The 18049-nt window shown below is 46.5% G+C and overlaps 1 protein-coding gene across 9 annotated transcripts in view; it reads left to right on the top strand.

Annotated features, from left to right (window-relative positions):
- SLC23A2 (solute carrier family 23 member 2) overlaps nt 1-18049 on the top strand; it is a 132908-nt gene that overhangs the window by 76755 nt on the left and 38104 nt on the right. For all 9 annotated transcript variants that reach the window (XM_019462596.2, XM_019462600.2, XM_019462592.2 and 6 more), the window contains 2 exons: nt 6883-6999; nt 9016-9173. In XM_019462596.2, the coding sequence (XP_019318141.1) occupies nt 6883-6999; nt 9016-9173 (275 nt within the window). The remainder of the gene's footprint in view (nt 1-6882; nt 7000-9015; nt 9174-18049) is intronic.

Below are 18049 nucleotides of genomic sequence, written 5' to 3'. Positions count from 1 at the left end.
AGACTCGTTAGGTTGTATCTAGTTCTCGGGTACTGGGCCCTTAATCAGAGCCACCGGAATTTCCAGGGTATAGACTGTCATGATTTTAGACTTCCTCCTCCAGTATCCAGTAAGTGACGGTCACTTTTTGAAATGAACACCAAGGAGCATTAACACGCAGGGCTTTCTAACACCTCTAGTGGCACCTTTTACTGATGCTAGTGAACTGTCGGTAGGAAAAGTGTCTAGCTTATTTACATTAGCACATTTATGCTAGACATTCATTTACCTGTTTGAAAATCTTTTCATTGTCGAAACTTTGATACATTTGTATTTCCTTGAATACCAGTGAGATGGAATATCTTCCTGTTTCATTGGCCACTCTTCTTGTTTTATGAAATGGCAAGTTCAGGGAGAAGAGCTACCGTGTACTAAACAGTGCTAATGGTCCAGGCCTTGGGCTGAATGCTTTAAGCAATGGGTCACGTTCAGTCCTTACCAAAGCTCTATTAGAAAGGTGCTGCCACTATCTCTGTTTTAGAGAAGAAGAAAATGAAATGTTTAGGATTTCCACTGTCTTGAATTTGTGCAAAGAAAACTTCATACCAAAGAATGCTGCTCTTTGGGATCTTGCTTTTCAGAGGGCAGTGACAGGCTGTCTCTGGACAGCTGAGCATGAGTGAACAATGCGACATTGCAGGAGAGATGGGGGAAGTGGGGGCCCGAGAGATCATCTTATGCGTTCTCCATATTCATGCTTGTTTTCCTAATTATGGCATGCTCTCGGTTGTCATATGTTCACTTAACGTTATACAAAACTTAACTACTAATGGTAAATGCTGGTTAATATGGTATTAGCCACAAGGTACCCATCTTGGAATGTGCTCAAAGACATGTATTCCTAAAAGGCCCAGAAGGATCATGGAACAGTGAGTCTGTAAGATAGCATTGGGACCCACACCCAGTATGTTCTGAACTTGATCTCAGTATCATTGAGAATTTTCAGTGAGGGATGTTGAAGAATTGATTTTGTTTATAGAGAGGGCATTTGGAACAAAATGAAGTAAATACAAGCAAAAGGTTTAGATGTTCCCATTGAAATACCAGCATTTTGTTGTTTTACAGATTCCCCACCACATGTGTTTACAAGAGCTTGTGAAGTGGTTGCAGGGGTATTGGGCAATTTGTTATTAATCACAACGTCAAAAAATCACGTATTTCTCGTAATGACTAAAGAGCAGCTCTGTTTCTCCCTGGGAGGCCATGTAGTATGGTGGCAAATGCAGCCTTTGGGGACAGCCTGTCTGTTCAGATCCTGGGCAGCTCCCTCAGTCTCAGAGTCTCCGACTCCTCGTTTGTGAAAGGGGTTATAAAGCACGTAACTTCCCAGGGCCATCGTGAGGAAGAGAGGACAGGGTGTAAAATAACATGAGGCTTTTAGGGAGCAGAGATTGTCGAAATGTGAAAACGGTCACAGGTGAACTATTTACAGTTGTGTCCTCGCTTGAATATCCCACCCAGCTGGGCACTGGGATCTTTGGCTGCCTGCCGGTCGGTGCAACAGCTGTGTGGTTGCAGTTATCGCCGAGTTCGTTATATAGAAGATAAACTTGATTTCATAATGTTGAGATTTCTTTTTAAAGTTAAAAGTCTTTTTAACTTTCAGTCCTGTGGATTCTCTTTACCACCCCCCGCCCCTGTAGTTGAGATACTCGAAGTTCTTGAAAAAGGAAGTTCTCTTGGAATAGATTAAACAAGAACACAGCATTGGTAATTTTTGAAGGGTGGAGACAGGTACGGGTGGGCATTCCATATTTCCACCTTTGTATATGTTTGGACAATTGTGTGATACAAAGTTGAGAGAATAATTGAGTCATAACTTACTGTTGCTACTCTTTCATTTTTTGGTATTGATTGTGGCTGTGAAGATACCAGGTCAGTCTTGTTTTCTTCTTTTTATCAGTATCTTGATCTTTTTGGCTATTTTTGGATTCTTTATTTATCTTTGATATTCAGTAACTTTACATAGATAGGTTTTCATGTTGACCATTCTGGGTCAGTTTTTTCTGGCACTTGGAGTATTTAACGTTAAAGATCCTTTTACTTTAGTAAAGCTGTCTTGAATTCTATCTTTATTTTTTGTTTCAGTCTGTTCTTTGGGTTTTCTTATTTGGGGGCTCTGATGATAGGTGTTTGGATCTGCCTGCCTTCTCTGGCTATCATTTCTAATCTCCCTCCTGCCCCCCCAACATTGTTTGATTTCTTTTTTTTTTTTCTTCCCCAGCCTGTGACCTTTACTGTATTATTCATGATGTCTGTTTTCTCGTGTTCTTCTATTCTACTTTGTTTTTTAATTTTTTTATTTTTTTATTTTATCCAAATTCTACCAACCCATGTTTTATTTCCCTTTGCTCTTAAATTTCTATTCTGGGGCCATTCTTAATACAACGTTGCAATGTTGGTGGTAAAGTGCATTCTAAAATATCTGAATACAATGTGCAACGTTGGTGGTAAAGTGCATTCTAAATAGGTTTTCATTAATTCATTGAATACTTGGTGGGTCTAATTTGCAAACGTGTTCTTTAGTTCTTAGAAATTTTTAAATCTCTTCGATGAATTCCTATCTTCTGTTTTCTTCTTTTCTGACTTTTTAAAAAGTTTATTTATCTTGAGAGAGCGTGCAGGCTGGGGAAGGGCAGAGACAGAATCCCAAGCAGGCTCTATGCTGTCGGCGCAGAGCTCGATGTGGGGCTGGATCTCATGCACGACGAGATCATAACCTGAGCTGAAATCAAGAGTCAGACTCTTGACCAGCTGAGCCACCCAGGCACCGCCTCTGTTCTACTATAACTTTGATTTGACTTGACTTGACTTGACTTTATTTTATTATTTTATTTTATTTTATTTTATTTTATTTTTAAAAACTTTTTAAAATTTATTTTATTTTAGTTATTTTTAAAGCCTACTATTTCTGGGTCTGTTCCTCCAGAAAGGAATCGTCTAGACTCCTGTGGGTGTTAGCCTGGCTTTTGTAACCTGGTGTCTGGCATTCCAGAAGCAAATGAGGATCCCACTGTTCATGACTGCATTTAACCTCTGAGGCGAAGTCTTTCTGGTTCATGCTCTTAAAACAGTACCTTTTCATATCTTGAAGGATGAGGATGGCAGTAGGCAACAGGGTATTTGATTGGTCTGTGCTGTTAAAGCCCATCCTCTTCCCTTTCCCACTCTTATCTGTGTCTGCAAGCATAGAACCTGTCGGGGCATCTTTAGGTCAACCAGCTCACTTCTTCACGCTCTTCCTCTTTAAACACCCAGGTTTTAGATTCCTCCCACTCCCCAGTGGGTCACAACTCATGTGAATGCTTTACATATTCTACCAGGGGGTTAATCTAATTTCTTCTGTTCTTGTTTACTTCATCTTTGTAAATTTGTGGTGTGATCATTCCTTCTGTGTGCTTTTAGGAGTTAGAGGAAGTGACAGGTGGTCAGTCTACCATATTTAACTGGAACTCAAAAGCTTTTTTTAAAAAGACCAATGAACTTGATCTTTGGCGGACCTGATTAAAGAAAAAAATGAGAAAGCATAAATATATATTAGCAACGTGAAAGGTGATGTAAGAATTGTGAAGGAGGATATTTAAAAAAAATTTTTTTTTAACATTTATTCATTTTTGAGAGTGAGAGAGACAGAGCATGAGCGGGGAAGGGACAGAGAGACAGGGAGAGAGAGAATCCGAAGCAGGCTTCAGGCTCCAAGCAGTCAGCCCAGGGCCTGACGCGGGGCTTGAACTCATGGACTGCTAGATCATGACCTGAGCTGAAGTCAGACCCTCAACCGACTGAGCCACCCAGGTGCTCCGTGAAGGAGGATGTTAACTACAACTTTATGATTATCAGTTTGAAACCCTGTAGCAAGGATTGGCAAGCTATATCTCGCTGGCCCAATACCTATTTTTATAAATAAAGTTTTATTGGAACACAGCCATACTCACCTGTTGGCATACCATCGAAGGTTCTTCTGCACTACAGTGGCAGAGTTGTGTCGTGACAGAACTATATAGCCCACAAAAGATAAAATATTTACTATATAGCCATTTACAGAAAAAGTTTGTTGACTCTTGATCTAGCATAAATTATTTCCTAGAGAAAAAGTGACCACGATGGATCGCAAAAATGCTAGACTTGGTAAATAATGATAGAGGAGGTTGAAAAGGTTATTGACTGTCTTAAGGCTCTAACCAGAAAGCTGAATTCTGAGTTTCCTACTCTTTGATGGGCAGGTAATTACCTAGTTCTTTAGATTATTTCAGACCATAGAATAAGATGGAAAAGTCTTTTGAAAATGACATTGTTAACCTGTTAATGTAGTCATCGAAAAAAGCTTTGGGAGGGCCTTTTTTTCCTTTAGTGTTTTAAATGGTTTATATTTTCATGCAGTGATAATTGAGTGTAGTACCATAGCTCACAATGGCCAAACACATTCCTGTCTCGAGGGTGGGGGGCAGTGCAGCATTTTGTCTTCAAGGGTTAATTGACCCCCATGACCACATAGTTTCCTACTTTGTGTCATCTTAATACCATTCATGGGCATTTATATTAGTTCCATTTATGAGTTATGGAACCACCCTCATTACTAAGAAAAATGGGGTGTGTGTGTACATGTCTTAGTGAAAGACCCGAAAGAGGACAGATAATGAAATCTTTTCATTTCTGTTCTTTTTATAGTTAAAACCAGTTGTTTTGGAATCACTAGAATAATATTGCACACAATATTATTGTAATAGGTTGTCCAAATCTGTTAATTGTAGTGTTACTATATACTCTGTTTTCAGATATTTTTTGTTTCTTTGTGGGCAGTAGTACCCCTACCTGTGAGGCCATGGGTAATAAGATGGTATTGGATTGTCCTTTGTATAATCCATAATTCTATCATGTGAACAAAATGGTCAACTGAGTTCACGGATTCCCAAAATCTGAGTTGAGGGTTCTCGAATATAGTTCAGTGGTTACCCAGATGGACTCACAGAATTCAGGAAAGCCATTAAACTCATGATTATAGTTTATTTCAGTGAGAGGATACAGATTAAAATCAGCAGAAGGTACATAGGGCAGGGTCCAAGGAACTGAAGCATTCCATTGTCTCCTCCCAGTAGAGGCATGTGGGCAGCACTTAATTTTCCCAAAAACAATGTGTGACAACCCTCAAGGATTGTTCAGTCAGCCAGGGATGTGTACTCCAGCCTTGGCATCCAGTATTTTGATTGGGGCCAGCCATGTTAAGTATGGCTGACCCACCCATGTGGCTGATGTTAGCATCCAGCCCCTCCAAAGGTCATACTGATGCTGTGTGGTTCAAGGCCCCCACCATAAATGGCATTGTTAGCATAAACCATTTGGGGCAGCCCAAGGCTCGAGGTAGACACACTCTTAAGAGCAGCATATTCCCAGAACTCGCAGGTTCTCTCCCACTTGCCAAGCAAGACCAAGCTGTTTTTGAAATGTGTGAGGGTTTGGACAACCCAGTCCTGCTGTTGTTCATCCTTTACTGCACATCACCACATATATCACATTTTCCATACACATGTACTTTCTCTACCATCCCTTTTAAAAAATCCCAGATTTTTAAAAGACTTACATAGTATATTTTAACTCATTCAGGAATGCAAATCTGCCAATATCCGTTGTTTGAATGTAAGAAAAAGTTCTCTGAAAGGTCATACTCCGTTCTCATTTGGATTAACTCAAATGTCAACTTACAGCAGACATTTACTTTTAGGCTTTAGAAGGTAAGGCTGAACTGCATCACTCCTTTTGTTCAAGAATATTTGGCCCCCAAATCCCTGTCCACCTCTGCATGGGAAATCAAGCGACAGACAGAGTCTGCATCTTTCTGTGGACTGTATCCGTGGACAAGGGGGCACAAATGGGGCTAGGTATAGTCAGAAGGTCGCTATCCTTACTTTTTTTTGTGGAACATCTTTTAATTTTGTTTCCTGTTAGGCACTTTTGTAAGTACAAAAGACTTAGGAAAAAATGCTCATCGTGGATTCTAAGAAACTGTTCATAGAGTTTTAGAAACCAGAGCAGTTTTAAGGGTACACGGGGGACTTGGGGTTACCTTCAGTTTTCTGTTTAGCTCAGAAGTAATGCAGACACTGACTGTAAACGTCTAGACTATAACCTAACGTGTTCAGTCTTGGTGAAAATTTTGGGCTCAAAAAGCATGCAACACCTAATATTTTTAAAGTGTGTAGTAACAGTGGGGTGAGGGAAAGAGAAGAAAAAAAAAAAAAAAAACCACTGTCCCCTAAACTATAAGCAAAGTTTTAGTCTTTAAACAAAATTGAAATCTTCCTATCTCTGTACTTAAAATTTTGCTCTTTTCACTCAGCATTGTGTCTGAGAAGCAGTGTTTTGTTAGGAAGGCGTAGGACTTGTTTGGTTTTTAGGGTACAGAGATCTTTGTCCTTGCAGGAATGGGATGGGGTAGGAAGGGCAGATTAGTGCTCTCTGTTTCAAAGTGATCAGCATTTCATAACCTTTTTTCCTTTGGGGCACCACTCAAGGATTGTTCATGCCAAGGTATCGCTTTGTAGACTCAACCTGGGAGCATCCCTCTCCATGTAGGGGTTCCCTAGGCTTGGGGAGAAGTTCTGAGCAAGCTGGGTGCTCTTGGGGATGAGTCAGTGACAGGGGATATCAAGCCCCCAAATTCTGAGGACAGCTCGTCTCACTGAGTGGGTTGAGCATTGTGTAAAAGACAGCCAAGGCTTATTTTTACACAAGAGAATGGTCACCACTTTATAAAGTTGTTTTTCAGTAACTGTGGGCTGTACTGAGCTGAGTTACTATTACTCCTTGCTCTTGTTAAACAATTGCTTTTCTCCCTCTCACTCACAGAGCTCTCTCGCCGAGACCTTGGATAGCACCGGCAGTCTAGACCCCCAGAGATCGGACATGATTTACACCATAGAAGACGTCCCCCCCTGGTACCTGTGCATATTTCTGGGGTTGCAGGTAAGGTGGTTCCCTTAGGATGTGACCACCAGCAGATGTTCAACTCATCTGTCTGGATCCTTTAAAAATTCAGTTTTGATTTTTATTATTGCTGACTTTGTTATAAATTACTCTTTTAAGAATGATGACTGGGACTTGTTAGCATCCATTTCAGGGTAGTGAAAGGAAGAAAGGAACAGGAGGAGGAGGTCAACCAGGGAACAAAGGAAGGAAAATGTTCAAGGAGTGAGCAAGATCAGTGATGTGGAAGGAAGGAGCAAGGACTGTAGAGATCTAGAAAGGGGAGGGTACAGGGAGGGAAGAGAAGCTTTCGTCTTCATTCCTACCCGTGCAGTCCAGTCATGGTCAGCTCTGCCACGAAATGTGGGTGACCCTGAGAAGCGCTGTGTTGGCCAGGGCACACGTGGGAGGCTCAGTCTTCTCTGTAAAGGAAGGGAAGCATTGTTGTGGTAGAGGTTGCAGGTTACAGTGTGAGCAGAGAGGTCAGGCCACCAGGGCAAGGGGGGTGGGGCGGGAGGTGACCCAGGCTGACACCAGGTCCCTGCATCTTGGGTATTTTCCTCCCCTCTTCCCTCTCTCCATCCCCTTTTCCCTCTTAGGGATTGGAGTGGGGCTTTTGGAGAAGAACATAAGTTGGGAGGCCCTTTTCCCCTGGCCTGTATTTGCCTTGGCTGTTTTAGCCTGGACTCTGTTGGGGGTCTGACCTCCCTTTCTTCTTTTCTCAAGTTGGAATGGGCTGTTCAACCTGAGGGATTTCAGATGCTGAGAAAAATCGATCCCATCACCCACACCGGGGTAGTTACTTGGAGGCGGGGCCGTACCTGCCCACACCTGATGCTTCGGCCTGGTTTCTAGCACTCCCCCACCTCCCACCCTCGTCTCCCACACAGGCATGAAAGCAGTTGGTCACCCCGACTGAAAGGTGTCTGACAGAGGAGGAGTCATGGCCAAAGGAGCTAAGGGGTCTTTAGGTTCAGGAAACTCGCTTTGGGGAATGTTTGTGTTATAGGTGTCTCTAGAAGTGTGCCCTGGTCCAGGATTGGGAAACTGTATGTGCGACGTGCCTTTCTTGACAATATGCAGTGCTCTTAAGCTTGTGAGCAGCTCTGCGAAGTCCTGTACAGGAATGCTCTGTTCCCCACGTGGAACACCCTGCATGTTGTACAGTTGAGTGTCAGGGGCTGCACACATTTTGGCAAACGTGAGCAGAGATGGGGGACTTGGGAAGGAAAGTAGGAAGTTTGCAGAACAGAAGTGGGAACTGAAGAGACAGGCCTTTGGGAGGAAGGGACGTGAGCAGTGAGGGCCAAGAATGTCCCTCCAGGGCTGAAAGGGTAGGGCTGGGGCCTAAGGGAAGAGGGGATGGGCTCTTTCTAGAGGATTCCCACAGCTACCATATGTCCATAACCCTTCCCTGATGGTAGTCAAATAATGCCAGACCCTAGAAAGAGATGGAAAACACCCTGTGCAGTGAAGCCTGTGTAACTTCAATCCACAGACCCCGAGAGAATTAAAAAAATTTAAAAAGCAGATTAATTATCTCAAGAATATAGATGTAGAAGTCCACATGAAATATTGGCAGATCAAATCCCAGAAGAAAAACCTAGCATGACCAACTAGGATTTGTTTCAAGAATGGTACCATGCAACACAATTCACGCCACCAGATCAGAGGAAGAAAAGACCTAGGATTTTAGCAATTGATGCTAAAAAAGCATTTGAAAGAAGCAGGTATTTCCAGTAAGAGTTGTGTAAACAAAATCACACCAGTGCTTGAATCATGTGCTCTGTGCAGGCCTGGATTCAGGTGAGTGGTAAGACAGAAAAATGTATTAGAAAGGAGAAATGCTAGAAAAGATAGATGATGTGGCACACGATGTGCACGTATACACCAAAACCAGAGATTCTTCGCGTGGGCTGTTTTAAAACCAACGGGGCAAAGTTAGTATAAAATCCAAACACACACACACACAAGGAAGAGTTTACTCTTCCCTCAACCATCTCCTGTCGCCCATAGCACTACCTGACCTGCTTCAGTGGCACCATCGCTGTGCCCTTTCTGCTGGCGGATGCCATGTGCGTGGGGTACGACCAGTGGGCCACCAGCCAGCTCATCGGGACCATTTTCTTCTGTGTGGGAATCACGACTTTGCTGCAGACAACGTTTGGATGCAGGTGAGATTGGGATGCTGAATTGGGATGCGGAAGCCCCCTAAGGCATGAGCAGTGCCGCTCACCTAGGGCCACACGGAAGAACCAGCTGGAGTTGGCAGGGAGCATGTCCTACTGGCCAGTGCGCCCCCCTCCCCAATCCTGTGTTTCCTCTCTTGGTCAGTGGCCCTGCTTCTCGCCCAGGTGTGCAAGTTGGAAACTCAGTCTCTCTCTCCGCTCCTTCTAGATCCCCAGCCGGTGGGGCTCATTCTCTCCAGTAGCCCCTCTCTGCCCCACTTCCTTTAGTTCAGACCTGACTGCCCCACTCATGCCCAGTTGGTTTCCCGCCTCCAGAGCTGCTCTCCTCCCCTCCTCCCCACTCTGTCCCTGGCCCTCTTGCTGACACCATGTCTTCCTCCATGCTGCCGGGTGCTGGGCTGCAGCCCCCACTCCCCGTTTAAAAATCCAACTGCGCCCACTCTTCAGGTTTTTCCCTTTCGCTCTGTCCCACCGAGCACCCTTCCCGGCCTGCCTCTGAGCCCCACACCCATGCTACGATGAGCTCCTTCTGGAACCTGCTGTTTCACTGTCCTGTGCTTGGCTCCCTAGCAGCCAGGAAACCCTGCTCATCCTCCTGGCCTGCCCCCCACCCCCCACCTCTGTGAAGCATCCTTGTCTCTTCAAGGCCCCGTTGCTGCCGCCTCTGAATCCCCACATGTGAATCTTGTGCATGGTCTTCTAATGTGGCTCTTCTTCCACTTTGTCCTTTTTTGTTTTCATGTCTTTTCCCACTGGATTGTGCTCCCCTCATTGGTGCCAGGGCTCTGGCTTGTTCATCTCGCTTCCCCAGCCCCCAGCTTAGAACAGGTGTGGAGCTGGCTCAAGAAGGAAGAGAACCGTCCTTGCCTGCCTCTTGCAGGCCGCTCGTGCCTCTCCTCTCTCCTCTTCCACCTTCTTCACAGTATAGCCTCTTCCTTGGCCCTGGGCTCTGCTTACAGGGTGGAGCCTGCTGGGGCAGGACTGTCCCCAGGGGAAGGGCAGCAGGGCACACTTGTGAGTGCTGTCTCTTGCTCCGTTAGAGACAGCCAGAGGAGGGGTTTGCCTCCCCGGCAGGCGGTACAGGAGGGAGAAGATGAGAGGCAGCTTGGGAATCACTGACTGTATTCCAAGGAGTCAGAATCCTCAGGGACCTCAAGAGGGTTGCCCTTACTTGGGGACGGGAGAAATACGGGAAGGGCCGTGAGCAGTGTTAAGGCGATGTCCTGGGAAGGGATAGGGTCAGCTCCCTGGCAGGTCTGCTGATGGAAGGAAGGCGGTGGAGGCTGCCCAGCTCTTGGAATTGTCACACCCCAGTCCCTGCAGGCCCGCCTGCAGCCACTGCTCTGAGCAGATCCGTTCCCTCAGTGGGAGGATCTCCTTGGGTGATCCGTGAGGGGAGGGGCAGGGTGTCATTGACCTGCTGGGGAGCAGGGGATGTGTTCTGGGCATCCCATGGAGGACTTGAGTTACTTTCTTAGAGCCAGGTAGGTAACTTTGGGAGCATCTTTCAGTCTTTTGATAGAACATTCAAGATTCTGCACTTCCAGTCTAAGTGTATTAAGAAACTTCTGTTGGCTGACTCCGGAGCGTTACCTTGTACACAGGCCACCAGTTCTCTGGGGGAGTTGTTCTTTTTCTAAGCAAGTGACTCACTGTGGAACTTGTATCACAAACCATCCATGAACTGGGCAGTGCTTAGAGTTGATGGTGCTGGTTGATCTGAAGAGGGGAAGGGATGCGTGCATCTTCATTGTGGTAGAATACACACTGTGCTCTTAGTCCTGTCTGACGGTGGGGCCTGGCAGCGGCGGGCACAGGTGCCTGCTGGTGACACAGAAGGGAGGGGTGGGGACTTTCGGTGAGGGCTCTCAGTCATGGGAGGGCACCCGCTCAGGAACATCTTGTCCATTCTCGGGGCACAAGAGGCGTAAACAGAACAGCTTGGGTCTGTGCATTTCACCCCTGCTGCCATGCCGCTCCCAGCAGCTGAGCTGAGGAGGACAGGAGAGGGCTTTGACGTAGCTGCTGGGACGGGACATAGCTGCTGGGATGGTTCGTGGCCCCATCATGCAGAGCTGTAGCGTGTGTGCACGGGCACACATTTGCACGCGCAGTACAAGTGCTTGGGTCTGCACTCCATGCCCAAGAGGCTCGGTGAGAGTAGCTTTCCCTGCTCTGTCTTGCTGGAGGTGTCAGGGAAGCTGCACCCATGTCCTTGGACGGCATGAGCAGCTGTGAGTCCCATCCTCACTGTGGTGGCCCTCTGCACTGGCTCTAAGTTGGGAGGGGGTGGCTCACGTCTGCCAGCCACACCAGCAAGTATGTGCTGCTGGATGGGGTGACTTTGTGTGGTTTTGTCTTGGGATGTGGATTTTCTCTGGCTGTTGGCGTGTGGAGTGGTGTCCACGTTCTTTATCCGGGAAAAGAGGAGGAGAAAAGTATGGACTGGTTCCCACTTAGCAAACAGTCTTTATATAAGGCCCTGGGTGACTGGCTGGCCCCAGCTATGGAGGCAGTGAAGGGAGCATGTGCTGCAAAGCCTAAAGGGCAGCCACGTGCACCTTCGGAGATTTGCAGTGATGTCCTGGGGACTTGAAGGGAGAGTCACAGGGGAGTTGGCAGCATGTGAGATAGGTCTTGAACACTCAGTAGGCCCCTGGCCCAGGAGGGTTGAAGGAGCATTTTCTGTCCTGGGAAGGGCAGGGGCAAAGGCAGGAAGTCAGGCTGGTGAGTGCTTCCCCTGACCAGAGGCTGAGCTGTGGGCCCGTCTCTGATACTTGGGTGTTATCAACGGGGCACAGGGAACTTGCTAGGGCTCTGTTGGCAGGGCACTTACCTACTGGGGTTGAGCCTTGAAAGACATTACTTGGGTGCTATGTAGAAGGGGTTATGGGCCAGATTCAGGAGATCAGGGATATCCAAGAGAAAGGCAGTGGGGATCCATGCAAAGGAGTCTGGTGGGGAGATAAGGAGAATGTTAGAGGTGGCAGAGTCCAGATGTGGGATGAGATAGCTAGCCAGGGGGCAGCGGGAAGAGACAGACAGATGGAGGCAGAGTGAGTGTGTGTGTTTGGGGGTTGAGTGATGAGTTTAGCTGAGTTTTAGCTCTAGCCTGCATTCTGGAGGTCTGTTCCTGCCTTTGATGTTTAAATGGAAAGAAAAGCATGGGGTGTGCGTTTCATGTGTCTTGATTAAAGAATCAAGATTGAATGAATTTGAGCAGCTGCCCTTGGGACTGGAGAGATTGGGCTTGGGCGGGATGGGGAGCAGCCCACCTCGCAGTGTCAGTCCCTTGGGTTCCTGGCCCTTCCTGCCAGGGTTAACTGTTGTTCTACTTCTCTGTGCTAATAGCATATTTTTCTTGCTTGGGATCCTAGCTTCCATTGGTGTGGATTCCCAACTCTGCAAAGCCTTAAGCTGTTATTGATACATTCTTTTCAGTGTCTGTCCACCTTATACTTGAGGTCCTGCTGAGCAAAGATGAACTGAGATGGTGAGGTGGGTGAGGGAATTTTCCCTCCCTGACTGGCTGGTCACAACCTCTGGGGTTTGTTTGCTGCACCTATATATTCATGTGTCCCTCCCATCTCCCTGTATCCCCTGCATCTCCCCACCCTTTCCATTAGAGCTCTAACTTCTCTAATGCCCTCTTCCCTCCTTCCACTGGGCTCCAAGAGGCAGGGCTCCCCTCTCCAGCGGAACCACCTCTTCGCCCTTGTCCAGTTTCCCGTAGGTTGAATGGGAGAAGAGCAGAAATCCCCAGAGTGGCCAGATACCCAACTTCCTCCCCTCCACGCCCCCTCTTCCAGTATTGCCAGCAGAGCAGGGCTGGCAGTCAGATCTCAGAGTGAGGATCCATCCGTGGTACTCAGACGCTCAGGAGGGGCTGAGGGTGAGCATCCCCGGGTCTGTTCCAGAGACCCACCAAGTCAGTGCTGCCAGAGCTGGCTGCATTGCTGGTTCAGATTGAGTTGGGATGCACCTGTCAGCTGTTTAATTGCGTATGGTTAATTTTGCAGTGCAGTGATGTTGCTTTAATGGATGAATAATATTAAAAGTCAAACATTACTGTTTTAAGGAAAACTAATTTTGAATTGCAGCTAATAAAAGTAATTGATGTATTTTTTGAAATCAAGTTTTGGGATATTACAGTGATTGAACTATAATCCCATGGGAAGGGAGAACCCACAGTACCCAGTATAAAGCATTAGCTGAAGCCATGTGGCAAATGATGGTTTCTTTTCCTTTCATACATGGAGTTCAGTGAGCACAAGAAGTTACAGGGACATACTCAGCCCCCTGACCTTGGGCAGATGACCTCCCCAGCTGATTCCGTTTGTGAAAATGAGTGGCAGCTTTTCTGAAGGTGGCCTGTAGATGACGTTTTGCCATTATTCTGCTTTTGTATATTATTACAAGCTTTCTACAGTAGGTTTGAGAAGTTGTGGAGTATGAATCATATGAAACACCTTTTAGTTCTGGGTGCTAATGTGGGTCCTCCTCCCAGGCTGTGAATTATCATCTTAACCGACTTCTGCATTTATTTCCTGATCACAGCGGGATCATTTAAATACAGAAAGCAGTTGGGGCAGAGAGGATGGCCAGGGAGGGACAGTGCAGGAGGGGAGGGCTGACGGAGCCTGGAGTGAGGTTTATTCCTGGTGTCATAGCTGTAAGGATCGTAGGTGGCCTGTGTATGCATGTGCACGTGTGCAGCCGTGTGTGTCCATGTGTGTGTGCATGTGTGTTTGCAGTTTGGTGCCCGTTTCCTTGGGCTTAGAGCAGCAGAAGGACAACATTTCATGTTCAGTGTTCCTGATTTCTAGGACCTATTTTCAGACCCCGTAGTGCCTGAGTTGTGTACATGTCTTTGCATATTTGCCCAGCGCATACTGAGTACCTGATGCTCCCCTGCATTGGTTGCAGTGGGTGCGTGGGGCTTAAAGACCAACTGTGGCCCGTGGCTGTGAGGAGCGGGACCTTTCCTTTGAGGAAGCTGGGGTCTAGAGCAGAAGAGGGAGGAAAGTGTCAACACCCCTGGCCTATGGGCTGCCACCGGGTCATCCCTCCTCCTCGTTTCACACGGGCACCCTGCTGAAGAGTGGTGCGCTGTTCCGGGAAACCCATTTCATTCTGTAAAAATAACCGGAATTGGTAGGGAAACTGAAGGTAAAGCAGATGCAGGCCTTTGAGAACTGGGCACGAGCCCAGAGTGCCAGCTTTCAGATGCCGCTTCCCGAAGGCTCCTTTGGGGGATATGTCCCGTCAATTCCCCGCCCCCCCCCCCCCCCCCCCCCCCCCAGTTGGCTGAGGCCACACCACATGTGCTGCAGACCCTCCTCCCTTCACTGCACACCTCCCCGGGCGCACTCGGTGGTTTCCTGTCCCCAGGTCCTGATTGTTTTGAAATGACGGTCGTGGGTCGCAGTCCCTGACGTGAGTGACTCCATGGCTTTAGTGCTTCCCTGAGCCTCTGCCTGCTGGGGGCGGCACTTCTGCCACGGCCGCTGCCCCGTCCCTCCTCCTCACCCTGCCTTTTCCTTCTTCCTCCTGCCCTTTGACCTCAACTCCCTGCACTTCGCTTTCAACGAGGTCTTCATTGGTTAGTTTGTGATGTCAATCCTGGGAACTCCTCAGGCTTGTTCCAAGAATTAGTGCAAAACTTTGAAATCCTGAGAGATCAAGGCAAGTTTGTTCTGACACCATCCCCCTAACTGCCCCGCCTCACCGTAGGTTTGAGCGGGAGGACTCAGCTGATGCATTGGCTGCTGCTGCCTCTTAAAACAGAAGTCAAGTCTCAGTCCAGCTCTGAGCTTCCTAGAGTCCTCGCCCCTCACCCCAGTCAGTACAAAGCTGGGGGGAAGGGAGGGCCCTGATCCCTGCCCTCATCTGCCATGTTGACCTTCCCCTTGGTGTGACAGGTGCTGCGTTTGGGGGTTACCTTCAGCATTTTGCCCCAGACGCCTCTTGGAGGCCTCACTCTGAGGTCTCCCACAAAAGAAGAGACTGTAGCTGGGGTCCCCCCACCCCCACCCACCCAAAGGAGCCCTCCTGGCCATCAGAGGCCTGTAGCAGGCATGCAAAACCTTCCTTTGCTGAGAGAAGGTAGGGTTTGGGCCAAGAGTGACAGTAGCTGGTGCAGCAACCTGTTCTCTAACCGGATCGTCCCTCCTGAGGAGGAAGCCCCCGTCTGTCATCTGCCTGGGTTCTAGGGGCCTGTACGAGATGTGTGCTCACTGAGCACGGGCGGCTGCAGGATGCTTCCAGGGCTCCAGTTTGGGGCCTTGAACTCTTCACAGTTCATAAAACTAACAGGGATGGCAGGACGCAGTGATTATATTGGGGGTGAGGGAGATTGGGATCTCTCCCGCTTTCTGTTTACGTATTGGTGGTGTAGTTGTAGATAACATGCCAGCTCACCCCTAAATGCTCTCCTAGGAATGAGGGTCCCCTTTGTAACTATTTACCACACCTGAGAACATTGTCATTCCCTCATGTCATCTAATGTGCAGGCTATTTAATTTCTCAGGTTGTCGCTAAAATACCTTCCTTAACTATTCGTTCACCTGCCTGCACCCGGATGCAGTCAAGATCATGTGGCACATCTGTTTTATGTGTTTCTTTGGTTTCTTAATCATAAACCGTCCTCACTTCTTTCCTGCATAACATTACCTTCCTAAAGTGCCCAGGCCAGTGTTCTTACAGAGCATCCAATGGTCTGAATTTGTCTGATTGTGTCTTCGGGGTGGTATTTGATTTTTTCCACAATCCCCCTCATCTTTTGTAAACTGGAGGATGGGGCCAGCCAGAGGTATCGTTGATTCAGGGTGAACATGTTTGCCAAAATTACTATGTAGGTGACTGTCTTTCATATTCTGTCACATTAAGCAGACACATAGTAGCAGGTTACAGGTTTTCTCCCCCTTTAAATAAAAAAAATTGTCCATTTAACTTACATTTCAAGTAGTACATTACAGACTTGGGAGCCAGTGAGAACCCGTAGCTAATGACTTTGGAGGGAGCTTTGCCTTGATCCCCTAACCAGCTGCATCGGGGAGCTTTGGTTTCAGAGTTGGCTTCACTCCTGTTGCACCATTTTCCAGCCTTGTGACTTTGGAAAAACTGCCTGGTCTCTCAGGGCCCCCTTCCATCATCTGTAAAATGGTAATTAATAATGATGAAATTGTTAGTGAGCGCTGAATGAGATAATTCCTGGCACCTGTCTGTACTTGTCTGTTGGCTCTCATTTTTGTGGGCCTTCTGGAAAGTAAGGAGGCAGGTGAGTGCAGGTGAGGCAGAAGGGTGTAGTGGGCAAGGTCTAGGACGTCTGGCAGAGCGGCATGTCCTTGATGGCGTGTAGCACGTGGTTGGGTGCAATCCTCGGCCACATTGCTGGCATCCCCCGATCGGGAAGGGCCCCCAGAATCTGTCTCAGGCCATCAGAAAGTGGTGAGGGCACTTTATCCAGCTCCTCCTGCAGCCTGAGCACCGGCCGTCTCTCAGCTGAGGCTATTCAAGTTAGCTCCTTCAACACTAGCTTTGCCAGGTGGTCTCCCCTTCAGCTGACATGCTGTTTCTCTGTATTTCTGATACTAGGAGACTGGCTGAGTCCTCTTAGTACATGGCGGGGTTGATGAGTTCAGTTCTTCAGATATTTTAGGCTAACAGACTCTTGACTGGAAATAGTTGATACTATCATGCTTGACAAGGAGGTTATCAAAATTGTATTCAGCTAGTCCTCCTAAATTCCTGTGCTCTGTCTGGACAAAGCCTCTGGCTGTGAGCTGTGGCTTGGGAGACAAGCTGGTTGACTGCTTCCAGCCAAGGATCTCCAGGACTCTGTAATTGGAAATACTGACTGGAATAGTTCATCTAATCTGGGCATTTGCCTATAAAACCAGAATGGCATGAACTTGAAGATAAAAGGTTACACTTATCTTTAGTTAGGAGTATTTCAAATCAACTAAAAATGGATTAGAGATCCAAATGTAAGAATCATGAAACTATAGAAGAAGAAAACAAGGGTAAATTCCTTTATAACCCAGAAGTAGGGAAAAACTTTTAAACTAGGACTTAAATCCCAGAAACAAGGATAATAAATTTGATGACATTAAATCTAAAAAGCGTTAAACTTTACATTGGAAAAATATGCCATAAACAAAAAATGGTAAACTGGAGGAAATATTTGTAATGTATTGCAGATAAAGTATTTTTAAAAGATACCAGAAATTGTAAAGGCGAAAGTTGTGAACAGATCACAGAAGAGTTATATAATGGTCCTTCTCCACTGGAAATGATAAGTTGGTTTATAATAACAGAATATAAACTAAAGCTATCCTGAGATAACCATTTCTCACCTTTGTCAGATTCACAAAAAATAAAAATTTTGATGAGCCACTCTGATAGCAAGATCGTGGGGAGAACAGGCATTCTTAATACATTGCTGTCAGGAGTGAAAATAGTTCAACCTTTATAATGAAGAATTTTACAGTATCTAGAGTACATGTGCATTTACCATTTGATCCAGCAATCCTCCTTCTAGAAATTTACTCTTAAGATACATTCTCATAAATGCAAAATAGTACACAAAAAGTGATTTATTGCTGTATATAATTTGTAATGGCAAAATATTTAACACTTAAATGTCCATCTGTAGGAGACTGGCTGCTATCTGTACCTCACACAGTATGGTCCCATGCAGCCCTGAAAAGAATGGGAAAGATCTCTGTTAACTGGTATAGAGTAAGTTCCAGGATATATTGAAAAAACAAGCTGCAAAAAAGTGTGTGCGAGTGTATGTATAAAGGAATAAGGGTAAGTTAGGAATTAATGAAAACGATTAACTATAGTGAGTTAGGTTG

Source organism: Panthera pardus, unplaced genomic scaffold, assembly GCF_024362965.1.
Source record: "Panthera pardus isolate Hobbes unplaced genomic scaffold, ASM2436296v1 HiC_scaffold_25, whole genome shotgun sequence".
Lineage (NCBI taxonomy): Eukaryota > Metazoa > Chordata > Mammalia > Carnivora > Felidae > Panthera > Panthera pardus.
The sequence above is the reverse complement of the archived record's forward strand: the minus strand, read 5'-3'. Positions and strand labels throughout refer to the sequence as shown.